The sequence below is a fragment of the Grampus griseus genome, assembly GCF_964374135.1.
Source record: "Grampus griseus genome assembly, chromosome: 11".
In the NCBI taxonomy this organism is placed as follows: Eukaryota; Metazoa; Chordata; class Mammalia; order Artiodactyla; family Delphinidae; genus Grampus; species Grampus griseus.
Window position 1 is genome coordinate 38,322,240 of NC_139005.1, and position 24,555 is coordinate 38,346,794.

The window sequence follows — 24,555 nt, forward strand, 5'->3', positions numbered from 1 at the left end:
TCTGTGACAAAGTTTTACAAAGAGATAAAAGTTTAAATCACATTGGATTAAACATTTAATCACCTTTATTGTTAAGAATAGAATAATAGCAAGTGAATATGATATATGAAAATGAACATGATATATGAAAATGTATGAAAGCAACTAAGATTTATGCCTGGCACATGAAACAATTATTATCTCAGAAAATTCAAGAATAAAGTCAAAATAAGAACCCAAGAAAAATATTAAACAAAGAATTCCTCTATCTCTTACTAACTTGAACTATGAGCTTGGCAAAACACAAAACTTTCTTTGCCTCACCTTCTTCCTTTGGAAAAGGAGGATAAAAATATCTGCTCCGACTTCCTTGTAAAATTGTTATTTCTCTCAAAGCATCATCCATGCATAACAGTTACTTCTAGGGTGTAGGGAGATCATGATCAGTGAGGGGCACACAGGGAGATTTTTGGAAGCTGATACCTTTCAATTTTTTGACCTGGTTGGTGGTTTCACAGATGTTCACTTTATTCTTTAAATCTTAATTTGTTCTGTGTACTTTTCTATATGCATTTTATCTTTCATAATTTCTATATATAATACCATGTAAATGTTAGAAATTACCATAGAGTCACACACTATATAGGTGTGTATATATATATATATATATATATATATATATAAACAAAACAAACCACTGAATTTTACCAGCTACTCTTTCTGTTCCAACATTGCAGGAAAAAACTGGCTTTGTTGGATTTAATGAAAAACAGTATGGCATACCAAAAACAATGTGCAGTGTATATTCTTAAGAATAACTCTGCCTATACAGGCAATACCTTGGAGATATTGCAGGTTCAGTTACAGACCACCACAATAAAGTGAATATTGCAATAAAGCAAGTCACATAAATCTTTTGGTTTCTCAATGCATATAAAAGTTATGTTTACACTATACTGTACTGTTTTAAGTGTGTAATAGCATTATGTCTTAAAAAAACATACATACCTTAATTAAAAAATACTTTATTGCAAAAAAATGCTAACCATCATCTGAGCCTTCAGCAAGTCTTTTTGCAATAGTAACAAAGATCACTGATCACAGATCACCATAACAAATATGATAGTAATGAAAAAGTTTGAAATATTGCAAAAATTACCAAAATGTGACACAAGGACACGAAGTAAGAAAATGCTATTGGAAAAATGGCGCTGATAGACTTGCTCAGCACAGGGTTGCCACAAACCTTCAATCTGTAAAAAACGCAGTATCTGCAAAGTGCAATAAAACAAGGTATGCCTGTACTAGATTTCTGCCAAAGTGCTAACTTTAGATCAAACCCACAGAAGATGCAAGACTACTGTAATAAAATCCCAATCTCAAGTAATAGTAATAGAAATAAAAATATTTAATTACAAAATGTAAAACAGCTCCAAATTCCTTTAAAGCCAGAAAATATGTAGAAATATTTAGTGTTAAATTAAAAGTCGCTTTAAAAAGTTACCCCAGAACTTTAAACAGCTCAATTTTCCCCAATTTGATTATGCCAATATTCCTAAGAAGTATTTTTTAAAGATTCTAAAAATGGCTCTTGGAAGAGATTTCAACATTTCTTTTCAGAGTCTACTAACTCAACATTTGTTTTCAGCTCTTATTAATAGAACACTGATATTTAAATAGCAAGGGAAAAAATTAAAGGGCCTTTACTTACAGTTGATCCAAGATGAGGTGGATTATCAATGGGTTTTATCACGTTTTGCCTTTGAGTAGAATCAAGAAAGACATCATCCCAGTGTCCTTTCTCAATTAATTCCTTGAAAATAAATTTGTAACCATGACTATCAAAATATGCTCAAGTTAATCACGCAACAAATAAATGTGTTTATGCTTCAGAAAATAAGACCATATTTTGGTGGAAAGAATGCATACCTTTTTAATTTTGGAAAGTTCAATCACTGCCTGCTTATTTCCAGGTTCCAGAAGTAAAACAGTTTCAAAATCTAAAATGAATTTTTAAGAAATATAATAAATTAGTGAAAATACTTTATGGAGTTCAAAAAATTATATATTTAGTTAGTAATCCCATATTTATCTCAAGAAGTTTTACTCAGGATGCTAGGAAGCTGGTGAGCAATAATAAGAACATTTACCAACTGCTATTCTAGTTGCTTTATATGAATTCTCATGTAACATGACTACAACTCTACTTTACAGTGAAACAACTGAGGCCTTGATCTAGAGGTCATCTAACTCACCAAAACTCACACTGTTAACAAACGACAGGGTAATCACCAAACATAAGACAGAATCTAAGAGAATCCCAGATAATGGAATATTATTAAGCCTTAAAAAGGAATCAAAGTCTGATATATGCTACAACATGCATGAGCCTTAGAGACGTGCTAAGTGAAACAAGCCAGAGACGAAAGGACAACTACTGTATGATTCTACTCACATGAGGTACTAGAATAGTCAAATTCAGAGACAGAAAGTAGAATGTTGATTACCAGGGGCTGGAGGAAGGGGGAATGGAGAGTTATTGTCAAAAGGGTAGAATGTTCAGAATGGAACGATGAAAAAGTTCTGGAGATGTGTAATGGTGATGGCTGACAACAATGTGAATGTACTCAATGCCACTGAGCTGTACACTTAAAAATGGTTAAAATAGTAAATTTTATGTTATGTCTATTGTACCATGATAAAAAAATGCATGGGCTACAGCTGAAGCCAGACTTAAACTGCCAGATTTAAATGAACATTCAAAACACAAAGGCTGAAAACCAATTATATAAGCATTGATGTGTCAAGAAGTTAGAAAACCAGCAAATTCAGCCAAAAGACAGATGAAGGAAGGAAATAAAAAGCAGAAATATGTAAAACAGAAAACACACAAGAGAAGTAAGTTGGTTCTTCAAAATAACTAACAGAATACGTAAAAGATCATGAAAAAATAAGAATAACTAGTATCAAGAAAAAAAGCGGCGGCATCACTACAGTCTCATATTATCCTCTACCTCCTGGTTGCTGACTCCCTTTTCATTCTTGCCTTTTTCTTGCTTTTTTCCTTCTCACCTATAATTTGAATTTTTCATTAATTTTGGTCAGATTGTACTGTATGCTATTAAAAGATAACCAGGTCCACTATGGAAGCTGAATTCCTTCAAATCTACAAACGTATTCATGATCTAAACTGTGAAAGAAAATGTACTTTTCTAGGTTCTGTATCCTTGAAACATGGGAAGGCTATGCAAATCTCTGCTTCTATAACAGGAGTGTCAACAGGAAGAGTGAGGGCCGGGTGTTATAAAAATAGTCTTACCTTGTTTGGCCTCATTAAGCTTTCCCAAAAATGTTCTTGCAGTTCCCCTTCTGGCAAAGGCTTTAGAATATGAGCCATCTAATAAAATAGCTTGTGTGCAGTCTTTTTCAGCCTCTTCATACCTATTAAACATGATAAAACGACCAAGTGGAAAAATGTAGCTTACAGCAAACTTCATATAAACTGAGTTTCTAATATAAAAATATACATATAATTTCAATTACCAGCTCCCAAATCTGTGTTTGAGGGAAAAGACTAATTTTTAAATTTTTTATTCTCACCAAATTTTGGAATCATCTGGTGAGGGAAGAGAAGGTATCAGATTAAGGGGAAGTCAGGAATGAGTCTGCTGGAAGGATGAAATTAATGATGATAAAATATGAGTAGAGCAGACAAAAGAACACCACTGCTGGCAGTGTACCTCCCCTCCCAACTCTCAGTATGTACAGGTACTATAATAAAAATTATAACTGGCATTAAATCTCCAAACTTCATTAATATTTACCCACAGTACACATCACCTAAGGAAAACAGCACACACAGAACTCAGAATCCATTATATACGTGAAAGCATACCACCTACTACTTTTCATAAATTCTACTCAGTCATGCAACCAGCAATTAATTCAGTCTGAGTACTGCTTTATGACAACAAAAAGCTAAGAAAAGCTAAAAAAAAAAAAAACAAACAATAGAAAAAACTTGAGACCCTCATATATATTAAAATGACATTAATGAATTATTGTGAATTTATTTGGCATAATAATGGTATTGTGATTATGTATGAAACATCCTTTAGGGATGAAATATCATAATGTCTCTGATTTGCTTTACAATAATTCGGGGGGAAAACAGCTGAAACAAATATGACAAAAAAGGTATGGCTAGTGAACACTAGATGATTTGGTACATAGAGTTTATTATGAAAAGTTTCATAATAACAAATATTTTTTTAAAAAAGAATCTTCTGTGATCACATTCTTCCCAAGGCCTAAGTGAATGCCATTCTACATTCAAAACAAGACCTAGGGTGAAAAAGATTAAACACCTCTGAATTCTTTAATTCACTTTTCAGCAAGAGAAAGAACATGTTTGTGTGTGTTCGTGTTCATGCCCCAACCAGTATATTTTCTACTTGACTGATTATATCATTCTCCCATTCAAGATACTGCATGGTCCCCACATTTTTTACAATAAAGTCTGCAGAGCACAAAGTCGGGGGCTTGCATGATGCTCCAGCCTTATCTCTGTCACTGCCCCTGCATGCCAGCCACCATACGGACCACTTGTCCTTTCCAGAGGTACCATGGAATTTCCCACTCCTGTGCCTGTGAACCTGCACGAGGACACTCGACCTGTTTTTTCACCTCACTAATCATACTATCCCTTTAGATCTCGGTTCAGGTCAAACTCCTGTTTGAAAGAGTTGCTCTTCTCCTTGTTCCTCATCTAGTCTGTAATATCTGACAGCAGTCACTATGTAGAAGAGAAAACTTCTGATATTAACTGAATCTAAAACATACACTAGAAAAAGATACAAATAAGAGTCACATAGGGAGACCTTCAAGATGGCAGAAGAGTAAGACGTGGAGATCACCTTCCTCCCCACAAATACATCAGAAATACATCTACATGTGGAACAACCCCTACAGAACACCTACTGAACACTGGCAGAAGACCTCAGACCACCCAAAAGGCAAGAAACTCCCCACATACCTGGGTAGGGCGAAAGAAAAAACAGAGACAAAAGAATAGGGACAGGACCTGCACCTCTGGGAGGGAGCTGTGAAGGAGGAAAAGTTTCCACACACTAGGAAGCCCTTTCACTGGTGGAGACAGGGGGTGGGCAGGGGGGAAGCTTCGGAGCCACAGAGGAGAGCGCAGCCACAGGGGTGCAGAGGGCAAAGCAGAGAGATTCCCGCACAGAGGATCAGTGCCGACCAGCACTCACCAGCCCGAGAGGCTTGTCTGCTCACCGGCTGGGGCGGGCGAGCTGAGGCTGGGAGCTGAGGCTCGGGCTTTGGTCGGAGTGCAGGGAGAGGACTGGGGTTGGCGGCATGAACACAGCCTGAGGGGGCCAGTGCGCCACAGCTAGACGGGAGGGAGTCCGGGAAAAAGTCTGGACCTGCCTAAGAGGCAAGAGATCATTGTTTCGGGGTGCGCAAGGAGAGGGGATTCAGAGCACCGCCAAAACGAGCTCTAGAGACGGGCATGAGCCACGGCTATCAGCGCGGACCCCAGAGACGGGCATGGGATGCTGAGGCTGCTGCTGCAGCCACCAGGAATCCTGTGTGCAAGCACAGGTCACTATCCACACCGCCCCTCCCAGGAGCCTGTGCAGCTGCCACTGCCAGGGTCCCATGATCCAGGGACAACTTTCCCAGGAGAACGCACACGGTGCACCTCAGGCTGTTGCAACGTCACGCCGGCCTCTGCCGCCGCAGACTCACCCCACATCCGTAACCCTCCCTCCCCCTGGCCTGAGTGAGCCAGAGCCCCCTAATCAGCTGCTCCTTTAACCCCATCCTGTCTAAGCTAAGAACAGACGCCCTCAGGTGACCTACACGAAGAGGCGGGGCCAAATCCAAAGCTGAACGCCCGGTAGCTGTGTGAACAAAGAGAAAGGGAAATCCCTCCCAGAAGCCTCAGGAGCAGCGGATTAAATCTCCACAACCAACGTGATGTACCCTGCACCTGTGGAATACCTGAATAGACAACGAATCATCCCAAATTCAGGAGGTGGACTTTGGGAGCAACAATATATTTTTTTCCTTTTCCTCTATTTGTGAGTGTGTATGTGTATGCTTCTGTGTGTGATTTTGTCTCCACAACTTTGCTTTTACCATTTGTCCTAGGGTTCTGTCTGTCCATTAATTTTTGGGGGGTTTTTTGTATGTTTTTTAGCATTTGTTATCATTGGTGGATTTGTTTTTTGGTTTGGTTGTTCTCTTTTTTCTTTTCTTTTCTTTTTTTATTACTTTTTAATTTTTTTATTTTAATAACTTTATTTTATTTCTTTTTTTTCTCTCTCTTTCTTTTTTTCTCCCTTTTCTTCTGAGCCATGTGCCTGACAGGGTCTTGCTGCTCCAGCCAGGTGTCAGGCCTGTGCCTCTGAAGTGGGAGAGCCAAGTTCAGGACATTGGTCCACCAGAGACCTCTCAGATCCACATAATATCAAATGGTGAAAGCTCTCCCAGGGATCTCCATCTCAATGCTAAGACCCAGCTCCACTTAACAACCAGCAAGCTACAGTGCTGGACACCCTATGCCAAACAACTAGCAAGATAGGAACACAACCCCACCCATTAGCAGAGAGACTGCCTAAAATCATAATAAGGTCACAAACACCCCCAAACACACCACTGGACACGGACCTGCCCACGAGAAAGACAAGATCCAGCTTCATCCACCAGATGCAGGCACCAGTCCCCTGCACCAGGAACCCTACACAACCCACTGAACCAACCTTAGCCACTTCGGGAAGACACCAAAAACAACAGGAACTACAAACCTGCAGTCTGCGAAAAGGAGACCCCAAACACAGTAAGTTAAGCAAAATGAGAAGACAGAGAAACACCCAGCAGATGAAGGAGCAAGGTAAAAACCCACCAGACCAAACAAATGAAGAGGAAATAGGCAGTCTACCTGAAAAAGAATTCAGAGTAATGAGAGTAAAGATAATCCAAAATCTTGGAAATAGAATGGAGAAAATACAAGAAACGTTTAACAAGGACCTAGAAGAATTAAAGAGTGAACAAACAATGATGAACAACACAATAAATGAAATAAAAAATTCTCTAAAAGGAATCAATAGCAGAAAAACTGAGGCAGAAGAACGGATAAGTGACCTGGAAGATAAAATAGTGGAAATAACTACTGCAGAGCAGAATAAAGAAAAAAGAATGAAAAGAATGGATGACAGTCTCAGAGACCTCTGGAACAACATTAAATGCACCAACATTCAAATTACAGGGGTCCCAGAAGAAGAAGAGAAAAAGAAAGGGACTGAGAAAATATTTGAAGAGATTATAGGTGAAAATTTCCCTAATATGGGAAAGAAAATAGTCAATCAAAGTCACGAAGCGCAGTGAGTCCCATACAGGATAAATCCAAGGAGAAACACGCCAAGACACATATTAATCAAACTATCAAAAATTAAATATAAAGAAAAAATACTAAAAGCAGCAAGGGAAAAACAAAAAATAACATATAAGAGAATCCCCATAAGGTTAACAGCTGATCTTTCAGCAGAAACTGCAAGCCAGAATGGAGTGGCAGGACATATTTAAAGTGATGAAAGGGAAAAACCTACAACCAAGATTACTCTACCCAGCAAGGATCTCATTCAGATTCGATGGAGAAATCAAAAGCTTTACAGACAAGCAAAAGCTAAGAGAATTCAGCACCACCAAACCAGCTTTACAACAAAGGCTAAAGGAACTTCTCTAGGCAAGAAACAGAAGAGAAGGAAAAGATCTACAATAACAAACCCAAAACAATTAAGAAAATGGTAATAGGGACATACATATTGCTAATTACCTTAAATGTAAATGGATGAAATGCCCCAACCAAAAGACACAGACTGGCTGAATGGATAAAAAACAAAACCCATATATATGCTGTCTACAAGAGACCCACTTCAGACCTAGGGACACATACAGAGTGAAAGTGAGGGGATGGAAAAAAGATATTCCATGCAAATGGAAATCAAAAGAAAGCTGGAGTAGCAATTCTCATATCAGACAAAATAGACTTTAAAACAAAGACTATTACAAGAGACAAAGAAGGACACTACATAATGATCAAGGGCTCAATCCAAGAAGAAGATATAACAATTGTAAGTATTTATGCACCCAACATAGGAGCACCTCAATACATAAGGCAAATGCTAAAAGCCATAAAAGGGGAAATCGACAGTAACACAAACATAGTAGGGGACTTTAATACCCCACTTTCACCAACGGACAGATCATCCAAAATGAAAATAAACAAGGAAACACAAGCTTTAAATGATACATTAAATAAGATGGACTTAATTGATATTTATAGGACATTTCATCCGAAAACAACAGAATACACTTTCTTCTCAAGTGCTCATGGAACATTCACCAGGATAGATCATATCTTGGGTCACAAATCAACGCTTGATAAATTTAAGAAAATTGAAATTGCATCAAGTATGTTTTCCAACCACAACGCTATGAGACTAGATATTAATTACAGGAAAAAATCTGTAAAAATTACAAGCTCATGGAGGCTAAACAATACGCTACTTAATAAGCAAGAGATCACTGAAGAAATCAAAGAGGAAATCAAAAAATACCTAGAAACAAATGACAATGAAAACATGATGACCCAAAACCAATGGGATGCAGCAAAAGCAGTTCTAAGAGGGAAGTTTATAGCAATACAATCCTACCTCAAGAAACAAGAAACATCTCAAATAAACAACCTAATCTTACACCTAAAGCAATTAAAGAAAAAAGAACAAAAAAAACCCAAAGTTAAGAAGAGGAAAGAAATCATAAAGATCAGATCAGAAATAAATGAAACAGAAATGAAGGAAACAATAGCAAAGATCAATAAAACTAAAAGCTGGTTCTTTGAGAAGATAAACAAAATAGATAAACCATTAGCCAGACTCATCAAGAAAAAAAGGGAGAAGACTCAAATCGACAGAATTAGAAATGAAAAAGGAGAAGTAACAACTGACACTGCAGAAATACAAACGATCATGAGAGATTACTACAAGCAACTATATGCGAATAAAATGGACAACCTGGAAAAATGAACAAATTCTTAGAAAGGCACAACCTTCCAAGACTGAACCAGGAAGAAACAGAAAATATAAACAGACCAAAAACAAGCACTGAAATTGAGACTGTGATTAAAAATCTTCCAACAAACAAAAGCCCAGGACCAGATGACTTCACAGGCAAATTCCATCAAACATTTAGAGAAGAGCTAACACCTAGCCTTCTCAAACACTTCCAGACAAAGACGTCTCAGAGAAAGAAAATTACAGGCCAACAGCACTGATGAACATAGATGCAAAAATCCTCAACAGAATACTAGCAAACGGAATCCAACAGCACATTAAAAGGATCATACACCATGATCAAGTGGGGTTTATCCTAGGAATGCAAGGATTCTTCAATGTATGCAAATCAATCAATGTGATACAGCATATTAACAAACTGAAGAATAAAAACCATATGATCATCTCATTAGATGCAGAAAAAGCTTTCAACACAATTCAACACACACTTATGATAAAAACCCTCCAGAAAGTAGGCATAGAGGGAACTTATCTCAACATAATAAAGGCCATATATGACAAACCGACAGCCAACATTGTTCTCAATGGTGAAAAACTGAGACCATTTCCACTAAGATCAGTAACAAGGCATGGTTGCCCATTCTCACCACTATTATTCAACATAGCTGTGGAAGTTTTAGCCACCGCAGTCAGAGAAGAAAAAGAAATAAAAGGAATCCAAATTGGAAAAGAAGAAGTAAAGCTGTCACTGTTTGCCGATGACATGATACTATACATAGAGAATCCTAAAGATGCTACCAGAAAACTACGAGAGCTAATCAATGAATTTGGTAAAGTAACAGGATACAAAATTAATGCACAGAAGTCTCTTACATTCCTATAAACTAATGATGAAAAATCAGAAAGAGAAATTAAAGAAACACTCCCACTGACCACTGCAACAAAAGAATAAAATACCTAGGAATACACCTACCTAAGGAGACAAAAGACCTGTATGCAGAAAACTGTAAGACACTGATGAAAGAAAATAAAGATACAAACAGATGGAGAGATATACCATGTTTTTGGATTGGAATAATCAACACTGTGAAAATGACTATACTACCCAAAGCAATCCACAGATTCAATGCAATCCCTATCAAACTACCAATGGCATTTTTCACAGAACTGGAACAAAAAATTTCACGATTTGTATGCAAACACAAAAGACCCCGAATAACCAAAACAATCTTGAGAAAGAAAAACGGAGCTGGAGGAATCAGCCTCCCTGACTTCAGGCTATACTACAAAGCTACAGTATCAAGACAGTATGGCACTGTCCACAAAAACAGAAATATAGATCAATGGAAAAGGATAGAAAGCCCAGAGATGAAGCCACGCACATATGGTCACCTTATTTTCGATAAAAGGAGGCAAGAATATACAATGAAGAAAAGACAGCCTCTTCAGTAAGTGGTGCTGGGAAACTGGACAGCTACATGTAAAAGAATGAAATCAGAACACTCCCTAACACCATACACAAAAATAAGCTCAAAATGGATTAAAGACCTAAATGTAAGGCCAGACACTGTAAAACTCTTAGAGGAAAACATAGGCAGAACACCCTATGACATAAATCACAGCAAGATCCTTTTTGACCCACCTCCTAGAGAAATGGAAATAAAAACAAAAATAAACAAATGGGACCTAATGAAACTTCAAAGCTTTTGCACAGCAAAGGAAACCATAAACAAGACCAAAAGACAACACTCAGAATGGGAGAAAAGATTTGCAAATGAAGCAACTGACAAAGGATTAATCTCCAAAATATACAAGCAGCTCATGCAGCTCAATATCAAAAAAACAAACAACCCAATCCGCAGACGGGCAGAAGACCTAAACAGACATTTCTCCAAAGAAGATATACAGATTGCCAACAAACAAATGAATGCTCAACATCATTAATCATTAGAGAAATGCAAATCAAAACTACAATGAGGTATCACCTCACACCAGTCAGAATGGCCATCATCAAAAAAATCTATACACAATACATGCTGGAGAGCATGTGGAGAAAAGGGAACCCTCTTGCACTGTTGGTGGGAATGTAAATTGATACAGCCACTATGGAGAACATTATGGAGGTTCCTTAAAAAACTAAAAATAGAACTACCATATGACCCAGCAATCCCACTACTGGGCATATACCCTGAGAAAACCATAATTCAAAAAGTCATGTACCAAAATGTTCATTGCAGCTCTATTTACAATAGCCAGGACATGGAAGCAACCTAGTGTCCATCGACAGATGAATGGATAAAAAAGGTGTGGCACATATATAAAATGGAATACTACTCAGCCATAAAAAGGAACGAAATTGAGTTATTTGTAGTGAGGTGGATGGACCTAGGGTCTGTCACACAGAGTGAAGTAAGTCAGAAAGAGAAAAACACATACCTTATGCTAATACATATACACGGAATCTAAAAAAAAAAATGGTTATGAAGAACGTAGGACGCAGATGTAGACAATGGACTTGAGGACACCAGGAGGGGGAAGGGTAAGCTGGGACGAAGTGAGAGTGGCATGGACATATGTATACTACCAAATGTAAAACAGATAGCTAGTGGGAAGCAGCTGCATAGCACAGGGAGATCAGCTCAGTGCTTTGTGACCGCCTAGAGGGGTGGGATAGGGAGGATGGGAGGGAGACGCAAGAGGGAGGAGATATGGGGACATATGTATATGTATAGCTGATTCACTTTGTTATAAGGCAGAAACTAACGCACCATTGTAAAGCAATTATACTCCACTAAAGGTGTTTTAAAAAGTCACAAAATAGTTCTTTCAAATTAAAAAATACTGTTAACTTGTCATAATATACTTATGTGGTTATCAACTAAAGCAATAAAACACAATAAATTAGAGCTCTCATAAATGTAAATATAATCACCTATTAGAAGGTATTATTCTTGGCACTAGTCAAACCTAAAAATGTACGCCTTACAATTTTTAAATCATGTGCAATTCTGGAATAGCAAAATTCAAAATTTTCCTAAGTTAGTAAGATATGCAATGATCTTTTACTCTGACTAATCAAAATAATACACTTCTAATGTGTCTATTAATTTCAATGAGGTTAAATATACAATCAAAATTTTCTTATATGATAGAGGTTCCTATCCTGAGATCCTGTGAGAGATCTGAAAACTTGGTTGGGAAAAATACTGTACCCTTATTTTCATTAACTTTCAAATGAAATGCAGCTTTCCTTTCAATTACAAGCGTAGATAACAAACCACAGTAGTAAAAACAGTACCTATGACTTTGTCACCAATAAAAATCAGTTATTTTCATATCACATTACATTTGTTATAGACATCTTTAAGATAACACAACAACTTCAGGAATACAGTGGCAGTTTAACCTGCTGTTTGTTTGCATGTGATCATAGTACCCCTGTTTATAAATGCTCTTACGACACAGCTGGCCAGCTACCAGGCAACGCTGTCCCTAGCAGTCACTCGGATGCCAAAGAATGCAGCCATATGTTATCACACTGGTATAATGTAATCATCTGTGCTGCTTTCTGGGCATTACCTAGACATACTGGTTGATCAATATGTGGAAGATGTATCAAAGAACACCCCCAAATTCTAGTGGCTTTATTCAAACTTTCACAATAATATGTCTTTAAAAAATTTTGTAACTTTAACTTGCCTGTATTTTTATTTTTAACTTGCCTGTATTTTAAACATAGTTTCTCATTTTGTACTATGTTAATTTTTAAAAGTATGTATACCAATGTATCACAAATTTTAATATTTTTAAAACTATTTCAACATAGTTGATTTCCTTTGTAATCCTAAATGTATCACTATGCAGTTAAAAATATTATCTTGAGAAAGGTGCACCATGCAGCCCAAGTGGTCTACGGCACCAGAATAGTTTAGAATCCTTACTTATAATATTTATAGGAATTTTTAATTCTGTAACTAGTGTGTAAAGTATTATTACAACAGATTGAAAGACATAGTTTCTGTCATCAGATATTATCCTGCTGACTGTCCAACATGGAGCCCTTGAGTGCATCCAGAAATATGTGGTTAGTATCACAGGACCAAGTTTTAGTTGTATATGTAATCAATCAGCAGTTTCAATGACAGCAATTCCCTTTTGTTATATATGTATACACTTCCAGGTAAGATTCTGCCCAAAGGGTTCTGAGGTTAAAAATAACTTTCAAATCACTAATTCAGAATAACATAAAGAAATAAAAGAAGCGTTAAATTGTGTAATGCCAGAGCATTAAAACTGGAAAAATATTTTAGAGCTAACTTTTACTGAATATGTACTATGACACACATACACAACTCTCTCTCTCTAACTTTAATGCTTAGAAGTAAATGAATTAAATTTATTATTTAGCTAATATGCCAATTTATGGTAAATTTCATTTTTCATCTTGAAAAGAATTAAAAGTAACCAATACTTACTTCTGAATCTTCAGATAGGCCATTGCTCTATTAGCTGGAAGAAGGGCATTAGCGCCATCTGCTGCTATCCCTCGAGTATAGCATTCGATTGCTCTTTCATATTTCCCCTCTTTGAAAAATGCATTCCCCTGTCATTTTGGAAAGAAGTATGGAGAAGAATAAAAAAGAAAATGCAAAAAAAAAAAGTTAGTTGAATTCAAATCTTTAGCAACACTGCAAGTATACCCATCCTTATTATATCAGTAATTAAACTATATTTTAATTGCTAAAAATCCATGATACTTGTTTTAGGATCTGTTAGTTTGGATTGCTTTTCCAATGGTGTTAATCTCTTTTCAGTACTAAAAAAAAAAGTATGCTACTATATTACCTTGCGGCATTAACCATTAGTTTATTAATTAAGATTGGACAAAGCTTAAATTAAAAACACATTTTAATAAATATAGGCCCAGGGGTTTCCCTGGTGGCGCAGTGGTTGAGAGTCCGCCTGCCGATGCAGGGGACACGGGTTCGTGCCCCGGTCCGGGAAGATCCCACATGCCGTGGAGCGGCTGGGCCCGTGAGCCATGGCCGCTGAGCCTGCGCGTCCGGAGCCTGTGCTCCGCAACGGGAGAGGCCACAAGAGTGAGAGGCCCGCGTACTGCAAAAAAAATAAATAAATAAATAAAAAATAAATATAGGCCCAGGGGCTTCCCTGGTGGCACAGAGGTTAAGAATCCACCTGCCAATGCAGAGGACACGGGTTCGAGCCCTGGTCTGGGAAGATCCCACATGCCGTGGAGCAACTAAGCCAAGGTACCACAACTACTGAGCCTGCACTCTAGAGCCCGTGAGCCACAACCACTGAAGCCCGTGCGCCAGAACTACTGAAGCCCGTGTGCCTAGAGCCCGTGCTCTGCAACAAGAGAAGCCACCACAATGAGAAGCCTGGGCACCGCAACGCAGAGTAGCTGCCGCTCACGGCAACTAGAGAAAGCCCACGCGCAGCAACGAAGACCAACATAGCCAAAAAATAAATAAGTAAATAGAATTTTATAAATAAATAAATAAATATAGGCCCGAATATTATACTCTTTAGTAATATTAGAATCTGTACAGGGAATTCCCTGGCGTTCCAGTGGTTAGGACTCCACGCTCTCACTGCTGAGGGCCTTGGTTCAAACCCTGGTCAGGGAACTAAGATCCCACAAGCCACAAGGCACGGCCAAAAAAAATAGAATCTCTACAGAAGAATTTCAAAACTCAAATAATTTTTGTGAAAGAACAGAGTATCAGACTGTACAGCTCACTCTTCAGTAACATTAATACACCTAAACATAGGATAAATTAAACTGTATTGGAATGTGTATACTAGAGTTCACTGTAACATTTATTTCTAATCAGAATCAGATATATCACAATCAATAATCATTCCATAAGTATTTGTTGTGGGTCCATGAAAGGCTATAATATGTTAAATTAAATCTCAACTCAGGATTTCTAAAGAAATTTTTATCAGAAATAGTTCAGTGGGAGTTAATGAAAAATAATTAAGAATGAATTGTAATTTATTTGTATTTTACATTTATAACCACAATATGTAAATATATGTTAAAATGCTCAAAAATAATTTGTTTCCTAAACTTAAATACTTTTTTAATATTATGTATTAAGTCATCAATTACTCAAAGTTTTAATTAGTAGGCCCCAGAAGTTTTAGTATATTTAAGTTTCAGTTTCTACTGAAGAAGAATTTTAATATAATATTAGGAAAGACAGAAACTTAACTGATACACAAAAAGCTAAGAGTAAGCTCAGAGAAACATATATTTGTTGGAATCCTGGATTACCCGATCTTTCTCTGAAATGGCCTGCTGTTTATTCTGTTGCTCTTCAATTTGTTTTTTCTCTCCTTCAGCTGACTTAATCATTGTATCAGCTTCCTCTGGATATGAGTTTTCTTTGGAAGTTAAAGCCTAGGAGACATAGCAGTCAGCTAAAATAAAACAAGTAATGGAAGACGCATACATATTTGACTTTAAAACAATAAATTATTCAAATATATTAGAATTCCTGCCACATTTCAAATAATTAAAATAATATTTATGCCAATTCAAAATCTTTCTACTTACTAAAATAAAAAGCAAAGAAATTTAATGTGTATCTTATTCCAATTAAAATAAGTAATATTCACTAAAGACAGTTGTTCATTTATTTATTCAACAAATATTTATTGAATTTCTACACTGTTCTAGGAACAATTTTCAAAAATAAAGAAGGTATTTGAGACCACATCACCAAATTTCTCAAATTTAATATTCATAGTCATTATTTGACCTAGGACAAAACACGAAAATACACAATACAGTTCACAATTATAATCAAGTTGATATATCTACCAACAGATTTTATGTGCAATAAGTAATGGCAATATTTAAAGGCAGACTTTCCCCAATCATTGTCACTTTTTTATCAAAGTTTCAACAGATGGCAAAATAATGATAACTGATTCAACAGCAAAGTAAAAGGAATATGTAACTGTTCAGTATCATTTGACAGCAAATTTTACATTTAAGTACCTATTTTCTTACTGTTAAAAAATTAGTATTATTTTTGCTATATAGACCATAAAGATGGAGCAACTTTAAAACTATACAAAATCAAAGAAATATGCAAAAGTACAAAAATCAAAGCACAAAAGCCAAATCAGAAAATCAGTGAGATAAAGAAAAATGATTCTGACATCTAGGAAAAAGTGAAGCAGCAGTAGTTCTAAATATCTCAGACAACTTTTTAAGATAATAACTAATTAAGAATCTTTAAATACCATTATACCACCTCTAGCTTACACATTTGTTTAGTAAAAAACTCTATAGTACAAAGAATTAAAAGTAGAAAAATGTCTATGTTACATAGTACAAAGTCTATGCAAAAACCTTTACTTCATCAAATAAAAGTAATAAGTAATGTACTTAATTTAAATAACCAGTTTACCTGATTAATTTTCCTGAGTTCATTTGTAGCTTCAAAGTTATTGGGTTCCAGTTCTAATACTTTTTCATAATCTGAGTAAAACAGAAGATAAAGAATATTTGAAAGACATATGAGATTAAAAAACCGGTATAGAAAAACAATCATTTGCTTACATGTGACAAATAGGTAACTATCCTGTAGCAAAATTAAGAGGAACTAAGAAACACTAACATTATGCCACTGGACTGCCTCCATTCCCCCAGGACAGACAAAACCCTGACAGAATCCTTGTGACAGATCACCTTCTTCTACCAGCCCCGGGAAGAATACTTGCTATCATAAGTTATACTTCATAAAACCAAGAAGGAGCACAATCTTTCAGACATCAGCGTCATTCAGATTTTGTGATTTGTACTATGCAAACCTATTTTATGGAATAATGGAAGGCTTAGAATTTACAAATAAATAAAAATGTGTTAAGGCTTTACATGCATTACCTCTAGCCTCATAATAGCCAACAAGATGTTTTAATCCCTATTTTACAGATGAGAAATTGAAAATCAGAGAAGATACGTAACCTTCTCCTGGTCACACAGCTCATGGTCAAATGAGAATTTGAACCAAAGTCTAATTGGTGGCAAATAACATGCTCTTTTCCCAAAATATCAAGACACAGTTTAAATTGCAAAAATGAGTTTTATTCAATAATAGACAGATCTCTGAAGGTCGTAACTGTCATTCTCTATTATTCTTCATATAGCATCAGTTAAATTAAAATTTTAAATAATTTTTTAGATATGGATGACTTGGAAAATATTAATACCTTTTTTGGCATCCTCTAATTTTTGCAAAGCAACTCGAGCAGCACCTCGTCTTGCATAAGCCTTTGTATAACTTCTATTCAAGGCAATTGCTAAATTACAATCAGACTCAGCAACAGCAAATCTACAATTTAAAAAAATAAATAAAAATCATCTGTTAAACCAAAACTTCAAAAAATTTGTTTCTGAAATCTCTGAAAAGGGAATTTACTTCCCAACTGAAGGCATGTTTCCCATCTCCTTTTAGTGAAGCCCACTAAAATCAATAATTCCTGATGGTGAGACCTGAGCACTACTCCCTTTAAAGCAAAGAACAAAAATGCCCACTATCACTGCTTTTTCTCAGTACTGTGCTAGAGGTCCTGGCCAACGTAGTTCCATAAGAAAGAAATAACAGCCAAAAGAACTGTAAAGGAAGGAACAAAACTGACATTCTTAGATGATATGATGGTCTACCAAGAAAACTCAAAAACAATCTGGAGACACTGTTAGAAATAATGAAAGTTTAGCAAGGTGGCTACTCTACTAGAGATCAGCAACAAAAAACTCATAAATTTAACAAAAGATGTACAAGATCCATATGCAGAAAATTACAAGACTGTCTTCAAAGACATCAAAGAAGTAGAGCAATTTCACATTCATCTATAATAAGACACAAAAACACAACAATATAATTCTCTCCAAACTGATCTATAAATCCAAGCAATTGTAATTAAAAGTTTTCAAGGAATTTGACAAGATGATTCTAAAATTTATACTGATAAGTAAAAGTTCAAAAATACCCAACATTCCTAAAGAATAATAAGGTAGCAGAATGCCCTATACCAAATACCAAGAAATTATAATTATAATGCTATACTAATTAAAGACAGTGTGGAATGGTTATAGTAATGGGCAACAGATCAATGTAAAGAATAGAGAGATGAAAAAGAGATCCGTGCAAACTTGACATATGACAACAGTGGAATTGCAGATTCATGGGGAAAGCATGGATATTCAACAAATAGGTCTGAAACAACTGGGATATTCATGTGAAAAGATATGAAACTGGAATTCTACCTTCAGCATATATAAAAAGACTTAAGAGTGAAAAGTAAAACTTTTAGGAGTAAATATAGGAGACTGTTACGAACTCAGGGAAGGAAACTACTTTAACAAATCATATTTTTCAAAGTGCCAACATTTTACAAAAATCAATAAATGAAACACATTAAAATTAAAAATTTCTGGGACTTCCCTGGCAGTCTGTAGTTGAGACTCTGAGCTCCCAATGCAGGGGGCACAGGTTCAATCCCTGGTTGGGGAACTAAGATCCCACATGCCACATGGTGGGGTCAAAAAAATAATAATAATAATATATTTTTAAAAAATAAAATTAGGTGGCGCAGTGGTTGAGAGTCCGCCTGCCGATGCAGGGGACACAGGTTTGTGCCCCGGTCTGGGAAGATCCCACATGCCGCGGAACGGCTAGGCCTGTGAGCCATGGCCGCTGAGCCTGCGCGTCCAGAGCCTGTGCTCCGCACCGGGAGAGGCCACAGCAGTGAGAGGCCCATGTACCGCAAAAAATAAATAAATAAATAAATAAAAATAATAATAAAAAATTATATTAAATTAAAAATTTCTGCTCACCAAGACTCCATAAAAAAAGGAGGACCAACTACAAATTGAGACAAGATAATTATTATAAATAAACACTAAAGAATTAGTATCTAGAATAAAGAACTCTTAAAAATCAACAGCAAAACAGCCTAACAGAAAAATGGTCAAAAGATAAAACAGACATTTCACAGAAAAAAAATAAATAAGTGGTGAATAAACATATAAGAAGATGCTCAACCTCATTAGAAATTGGGGAAATGCAAGTTAAGGTCACAGTGAATTACCATTTTACACCCCCTAGACTGAAAACAATTCAGAAGCCCAATTATACCCGTGTTGGTAAAGATACGGAACATTCACTCTTATACACTGCTAACAGGAATGTTACAACTACCCTTGTAGCAACTGGTTACCACCATTTAAAGTTGAACCTGTGCACATCCTATGACCCAGCACCAAGAAATAGGTACAAGAGTATTCACAGTATCACTGTTGTTAAATAAGAAGGGAAGGAGGGTGGAAGGCAGGGAAAGAAAGCAGGGAGAAGAAAAGGAAAGAGAGAAAGAAAGGAACAAACCAACAATCCAGCAACCGGAGAATGGATACATAATGGTATATTACTAAAAAGGAACTGCATATAACAGTGAAAATGAGAGATCTACAGCTATATGCAAAATACAAACAAATCTTAGAAAGATACTATTCAAAGAAATAGACAAGCCACAGAAGACTACATCCAGTATGAAATACTTTTAAAGCTCAAAAATAAGCAATGTTATACAATATATTATTTAAAGATACATACATATATAATGAACTTTTTTTTTTTTAAATCAAAAGAATGATATACAACTCAAGATAATGGTTTACTGGGAGGGACAAGGGTCAGGATATGGAAAAGAATATCAAAGGTAGCTTCAAAAATAATGTTCTGGTTCTTAAGCTGGGTGGCAGGCTCATGCAGGTTTATTTAAAATTTTTCTTCATCACTTACATAGTGTAGATATCAAATATTATAAAATGTAAATATTCCCCTAATCTGTCAGGATATAAATAGCACGAGTTTCAAAGATCTAAAAATATTCTATTTAAAACAGTAAAAACTCAGACACCAATATAGTTCGTATTTCCAAATAATTAAAACAGTAAGCATGTCCTCCTTGATGGTATTTGTCTTTTTAAAATTTCTTATGATAGGTCAGTTCCCTGCTTAGGATTAAGACCATACACATTTATGTTCTTCAACATTAAGTATTTATTTAAAGGGTATGACTTAAACAAATGTTGAAACACATTTTAAGTTTACCATAATAAAAGTTCTCTGTGTTAAATAGTGGATAAATAATTTTTCAAAATAATGAAGCAAAATTAATTTATAAAAAATTTTTACCCAGCTAACTTTTTTTGCACCTGTGAATTAGGTAAAGCGCATCATTACTCAACTTTTAGAGGAGGAACACCACGGTAAAGTGGGCTACAGGAGCAGGGTTTGAGCACCTGAATGTTTAAAATGGCTTAAGTAAAAGAACTAAATAAAAGGGAGTGAGTTACAAAAATTTGTAGTTGAAAAGAAATGTAAAACTTTTTCAAGCGTCCCCACACATTTTATCACGAAAGTTTTTTTTTTTCAAGTCTCCATATACACATACAATATTCACACACATTATGGAAACTCCTTACTTTTTCAGTCTAAAGTACGCTGATGCTCTGTTTGTTGGCAACACAGGGTTATATGGGTCAGCACTCATGCCTTTGGTGTAGCATTCGATCGCTTCATCATATTTTCCTTGTTTGAAGTGTTTATTACCCTGAAAAAGCATACGAGTCAGATATATACTGGCACAGAATTCCAGAGCCATTTTCTTTCATTATTATCCATCTCTTCCTATCTCATTAGCCATGTGATCAAGGCTCACAGGAAAGGCAAGGGAATTAAGCAAAGTGGTCTTTTTACAAGTGCTAAAATTCACTACATAGTCATAGTTTGGTCACAATCCAAGAGCCCTGGCAGAAAAATGAGTAAAATACCTAGCATTATATACTTCTTGTTGACAATATGAACCCACAGAAATGTAACAAAAGAAAGGCATAAAGATAAATTTTAATCTGGAAGAGTGCCACCTCTTTGAAAAGCAATACAGCCAGTTTTACAATAATGAGGCATTCCTCAGGGAGATGTTGAACGTTCCAAAGAGCAACCAAAGATGGTCTGTGATATGGAGGAGTGGGATATAACGTCCATGTCAAGAATCACGCACTGATCTGATTAGTATTTCAGTCTACTACTTAAAGCCCTGGAGTAACTCTGTATGCTCCAAGCACTTTACATATAATAATTCATTTAATAACACAACCACCCATTGAGGTTTAGTAATAATATTAATCTTATTTTACAGCTGAGAAAACTGAGTACACACAGGCAATTTAAAGAACTTGTCACAGGATGTGAACCTAGATAATCTGGTTTCAGAGCACATACTCCTAACCACTACACTGTACTGCCTCCCGATAGCGATATAGCCAATAACAGCTTAAAGTTTGAACACCCCCTAAATTATGCTGTAGAAATCTTGGGATGGACATGATCTTCTACATATCCTGCTTACTTGAAGGAACCAACGGCTAACCTAAAGAGTACCTTTTCTTTTAGAGCAAGAGCCTTTTGTGAATCTACATGAATCCCATCTTCTTCTGACTCCGATTCTTGAGACACAGAATCATGGGTACTCTCTTCTTTGTCAAGCTCATCAAGGATACTGTCCTGAAATCAAAAGTAGGGAAACAGTGTTCATGATTACATGACCATTAAAAACAGAAGATAAACTCCGCCCCCCCCAAAAGAACATTCAACAGAACATTAAGTTGTTACAATCTAAGGACCTAAAGGCCTACAAAAGCAACTCAAGTAACCTCTCATTCTTAAGACTAAACCCAGACAAAAGGGTATTCTTGCTTAGAAAACCAAGATCCAAACCACTTAGAGAATCTGACTTTGAATTCATAAAGTAAGCTAAGTCAATAGAGTCTAAAAATCACCCCTAAATCACAAACTATTAGCAGTGAAGTATTATTCCTTTACGTAAGAGAAGTTTGCAAATAACCCCAAATCTATGTAATTGCATCCAACAGCAGAGAAAGGTTTTGTCTAAAAACCTTTTTTTTCTCTTATTTTTAAAACAAAAACTGCTTGTAGAGCACAATTAACTCCTGATTCTCACAGCAACTTCATGTGTTTCACTTGAAGGAAATGACAAATAGAAGTTAGTTAACTCACTCAGGGTCACTCAGCTAGTAAGTGGCCAAATGAGGATCTGAACCCAGGCAGTCTGCCTCCTCCAGAGGGCTCTCAATGACTATATTATACTGTTTCTCAGTCTATTCCAAATATAGCTGACTCTACCAAAGAAAATACATAAGATGCTAGTCCAGCAATTCCCAATCTCTTTTGACTCACACATTCCTTTCATGGTAATGAATCATTTCATGGACCCCATCAGTATTTTTTTAATCATTTTTTTTAGCACATATAATAAAAGAATGATTTTTAGTTAGAGATTTTTCTTTTTTTTCCCGCACCACTTGGCTCACGGGATCTCAGTTCCCCAGCCAGGGACTGAACCCAGGCCACGGCAGTGAAAGCCCAGAATCGTAATCACTAGGCCACCAGGGAACTCCCTAGTAAGAGATTTTAAACCAGTAACCATTAAAGAGTTCATTAAAACTCATGTAAACGGGGCTTCCCTGGTGGCGCAGTGGTTAAGAACCCGCCTGCCAATGCAGAGGACACGGGTTCAAGCCCTGGTCCGGAAAGATCCCACGTGCTGCAGAGCGACTAAGCCCGTGAGCCACAACTACTGAGCCTGTGCTCTAGAGCCCGTGCTCTGCAACAAGAGAAGCCACCGCAATGAGAAGCCCGCACACCGCAACAAAGAGTAGCACACCCTCTTGACGCAACTAGAGAAAGCCCGCACGCAACAACGAAGACCCAATGCAGCCAAAAATAAGTAAAATAAAATTTAAAAATTTATTTAAAAAAACTCATGTAAACAAAAACTTAATTATTATATAAACAAAATCCTTTCTGTATTTAACAATATACTATTTTAAATAATTTATGTAGGAAAAAATTGTTGATAAATTAAAAAACAAAATAAGACCTATGCTTAGTTTCATTGAAAGAACATTCAAAGATGGACTGAAATTTAGCTATGTGTTTTAGCATGAAGATTCTAGAAATTCCATCAGCCTACCAAGATTAAAGCCAAGACTGTCCAACCCTGTTACACAGACAAGTGTAGAAAACTAATAGCAGCAGAACACCAAAGCCGCTGCTCAGATCTGAACTAGAATGGAACAACCATGACTGCACTGGCCACACAAACCAGGAGTTCAATCAATATCTGTTGAATGAATAAATGACTGTAGAAAGCAACTCTCTAAGAAATCATCTGACATGATGCCTTTTAGGAAAGGGCATTATAAGAAGATTCCAATTTATGGAAAGGAAAAGGCTACATAGAAGGAGGTAAAGTTACAAAAAATGAAAGCAGACTAAATAATACTTAGCAGAGAATAAATCATGTTCAGAAAGTATCATTTCCAACAGTAATAAATTCAAGACCCAAAATCATACTTTTCTTGCATCGAGACATTACTAAAGCAGATGACATACTATTTAAATAACAACGTGTGCTCTCTCTGGACTCAATTAGCCTTGGTTTCATTAAGAAAAATACAACCAGGGCAGAAGACCTAAATAGACATTTCTCCAAAGAAGACATACAGATGGACAACAGGCACATGAAAAGATGCTCAACATCACTAATTATCAGAGAAATGCAAATCAAAACTACAATGAGGTATCACTTCACACCAGTCAGAGCAGCCATCATCAAAAAGTCTACAAATAATAAATGCTGGAGAGGGCGTGGAGAAAAGGGAACCCTCCCACTCTGCTGGTGGGAATGTAAATTGGTTCAGCCACTATGGAGAACAGTATAGAGGTTCCTTACAAAACTAAAAATAGAGCTACCATATGATCCAGCAATCCCACTCCAGGGCATATAACTGGAAAAGACAAAAACTCTAATTTGAAAACATACATGCAGCCCAATGCTCCTAGCAGCACTATTTACAATAGCCAAGACATGGAAGCAACCTAAATGTCCATCGACAGAGGAAGGGATAAAGAAAATGTGGTACATATATACAATGGAATATTACTCAGCCACAAAAAAGAATAAAATAATGCCATTTGCAGCAACATGGATGGATATGGAGATTATCATACTAAGTGAAGTAAGTCAGACAAAGACAAATGTCATATGATATTGCTTATATGCAGAATCTAAAAAATAAAAAAAAAAGACACAAATGAATTTATTTATAAAACAGAAACAGATTCACAGACTTAGAGAACAAACTTACGGTTACCGGGGGGAAGGGTCGGGGCGCAGGGATAGATTGGGAGTTTGGGATTGACATGTGCACACTACTATACTTAAAATAGATAACCAACAAGGACCTACTGTATAGTACAGAGAACTCTGCTCAATATTCTGTAATAACCTAAACGGGAAAAGAATAGATACATGTATATGTATAACTGAATCACTTTGCTGTACACCTGAA

The 24,555-nt window shown here is 36.3% G+C and overlaps 1 protein-coding gene across 1 annotated transcript in view; it reads right to left on the reverse strand.

Moving 5' to 3' along the window:
• The window catches only part of RPAP3 (RNA polymerase II associated protein 3), a 41,739-nt gene that overhangs the window by 11,097 nt on the left and 6,087 nt on the right, over positions 1 to 24,555 (reverse strand). The window contains exons 4-12 of the mRNA XM_082664974.1: positions 21,563 to 21,685; positions 20,605 to 20,732; positions 17,328 to 17,449; positions 16,526 to 16,596; positions 15,382 to 15,507; positions 13,553 to 13,680; positions 3,299 to 3,420; positions 1,909 to 1,979; positions 1,691 to 1,792 (exon numbers count right to left, since the gene is read on the reverse strand). Of these exons, the coding sequence (XP_082521100.1) occupies positions 1,691 to 1,792; positions 1,909 to 1,979; positions 3,299 to 3,420; positions 13,553 to 13,680; positions 15,382 to 15,507; positions 16,526 to 16,596; positions 17,328 to 17,449; positions 20,605 to 20,732; positions 21,563 to 21,685 (993 nt within the window). The remainder of the gene's footprint in view (positions 1 to 1,690; positions 1,793 to 1,908; positions 1,980 to 3,298; positions 3,421 to 13,552; positions 13,681 to 15,381; positions 15,508 to 16,525; positions 16,597 to 17,327; positions 17,450 to 20,604; positions 20,733 to 21,562; positions 21,686 to 24,555) is intronic.